The 2,500-nt window shown below is 41.0% G+C and overlaps 1 protein-coding gene across 1 annotated transcript in view; it reads left to right on the top strand.

Annotated features, from left to right (window-relative positions):
* LOC138950961 (fucolectin-6-like) overlaps positions 1-2,500 on the top strand; it is a 9,617-nt gene that overhangs the window by 483 nt on the left and 6,634 nt on the right. Inside the window, exon 1 of the mRNA XM_070322675.1 lies at positions 1-279. This exon is cut by the window's left edge and continues 483 nt beyond it. Coding sequence (XP_070178776.1) covers positions 1-279 — 279 coding nt within the window. The remainder of the gene's footprint in view (positions 280-2,500) is intronic.

Genomic DNA, 2,500 nt, shown 5'->3' with positions numbered 1-2,500 from the left:
TCACGTTGGCTACAGAAGCGTGCCAACCCCGAGCATCCCAGTTCAAAATGAACACGAGCCTTGCAAACTGGGTCCACCCTGACCACTTGTTGTTCCAGTCCAGTGCACTTTCTAGACTAGGCTGTGCGATGCAGTGCTCTAAAACACCGTCCTGTGTCAGTTTCACATACCCTGGATCACTGCACACCCCGGGTACATGTCGTGGTCACTCCACCCGTCACTTCTCTGTGGGCGACGCTCAACCAACTCTCCGGGTGTCCACGTATCTCATGAAAGAGGGTAAGGTCTTCATGGGTTGAAAACAATACAGACAGCTATACACATTTGTTAACCCGTCATTTGTAAAAAACAGTTTACAAATTAATTACGTCGAACCTATAACCGCGATTTGTAAAAAGGTTAAAAAAATCGCATTCCACAAAGTAGTACATGCCTTTTATTATTAGTATTAATATTTGTTGTTTTAGAGCCCAGTTAACCACAAAGGGATCCCGATCCCAGGCCAAAAATTCATATGAAAAAGAAAGTGTGTGAGTAAATCTGCACATGTTATTTTTTACATTTAGTCAAGTTTTGACTAAATGCTTTAACGTAGAGGGGGGAATCGAGACGAGGGTGTGGTGTATGTGTGTGTGTGTGTGTGTGTGTGTGTGTGTGCGTGTGTGTGTGTAGAGCGATTGAGAGTAAACTACTGGACCGATCTTTATGAAATTTGACATGAGAGTTCCTGGGTATGACATCCCGGAACGTTTTTTTCATTTTTTCGATAAATGTCTTTGATGACGTCATATCCGTCTTTTTGTAAACGTTGAGGCGGCACTGTCACACCCTCATTTTTCAATCAAATTGATTGAAATTTTGGCCAAGCAATCTTCGACAAAGGCCGGACTTCGGTATTGCATTTCAGCTTGGTGGCTTAAAAATTAATTAATGACTTTGGTCATTAAAAATCTGAAAATTGTAATTACATTTTTTTTTTATAAAACGATCCAAATTTACGTTCATCTTATTCTCCATCATTTTCTGATTCCAAAAACATATAAATATGTTATATTCGGATTAAAAACAAGGTCTGAAAATTAAAAATATAAAAATCATTATCAAAATCAAATTTCCGAAATCGATTTGAAAACACTTTCATCTTATTCCTTGTCGGTTCCTGATTCCAAAAACATATAGATATGATATGTTTGGATTAAAAACACGCTCAGAAAGTTAAAACGAAGAGAGGTACAGAAAAGCGTGCTATCCTTCTCAGCGCAACTACTACCCCGCTCTTCTTGTCAATTTCACTTCCTTTGTCACGAGCGGTGGACTGACGATGCTACGAGTATACGGTCTTGCTGAAAAATTGCATTGCGTTCGGTTTCATTCTGTGAGTTCGACAGCTTGACTAAATGTTGTATTTTCGCCTTACGCGACTTGTTTGATATTTCGATTTCGAAGCGTGATAAGCGCAGATTTGTCTCTCTGTCACAAAACATGTGCGGCACGCGTGTTCTCAAAAATTCTGTCGGCTCATGTTGATATCAATTTCCTCGACATGTCTGTAATCACTTGCTTACAATCAGGATATTTCTTATCTTTTCTCCATCCTTTTTATATGAGAAATAACTCATTACTAGTATGAGTATCATACCCTGCACACTGACCGGCACGGTTGGCCTAGTGGTAAGGCGTCCGCCCCGTGATCGGGAGGTCGTGGGTTCGAACCCCGGCCGGGTCATACCTAAAACTTTAAAATTGGCAATCTAGTGGCTGCTCCGCCTGGCGTCTGGCATTATGGGGTTAGTGCTAGGACTGGTTGGTCCGGTGTCAGAATAATGTGACTGGGTGAGACATGAAGCCTGTGCTGCGACTTCTGTCTTGTGTGTGGCGCACGTTATATGTCAAAGCAGCACCGCCCTGATATGGCCCTCCGTGGTCAGCTGGGCGTTAAGCAAACAAACAAACAAATACCCTGCACAAACCAAAGTAAGTTGGCCAAAAAATTATTGCAACAAATTTCCAACCCAAATTAAAGCATTAATTCCTGTGTCATTTAATTAAAACTGTATATGCCAGTTAAGACCGTTCACTTAACCTCCAGGATCACCGTTTACACTAATGCTTACAATGATTAAAACACACAAAAATCCTTGGAAATCACAAATATAGAAACAACGGGCTTACTACTAACAAAAAAAAACGACCTCTTCCATCCAGACCCAGAAACGTACTAACGTAAAAGAGGCCGTTACCCTCGTCATCGGCTTAATATGTAAATGAGGCTTAAAACCGAAAACTATTCAAAAGTAATATTTGGACACACTCAAAACAACGCTGCTCTAACAGGTTTGAAAACATTTTGGCAAAAAGATATAGGCAACATACCGAAATAAATACACCCACAATACGCCTGATAGTTGAAAATATGGATTGCACGCATCATGATAAGCCCAAACAGGGTCGCCTGTTCAGAAATGCGAAAAAGGGCAACGTCATAGCCGCTCAGCACGTG

Source organism: Littorina saxatilis, linkage group LG16, assembly GCF_037325665.1.
Source record: "Littorina saxatilis isolate snail1 linkage group LG16, US_GU_Lsax_2.0, whole genome shotgun sequence".
Classification (NCBI taxonomy): Eukaryota; Metazoa; Mollusca; class Gastropoda; order Littorinimorpha; family Littorinidae; genus Littorina; species Littorina saxatilis.
Note: the sequence above shows the minus strand (reverse complement) of the source record. Positions and strands in the feature narration are given on the sequence as shown.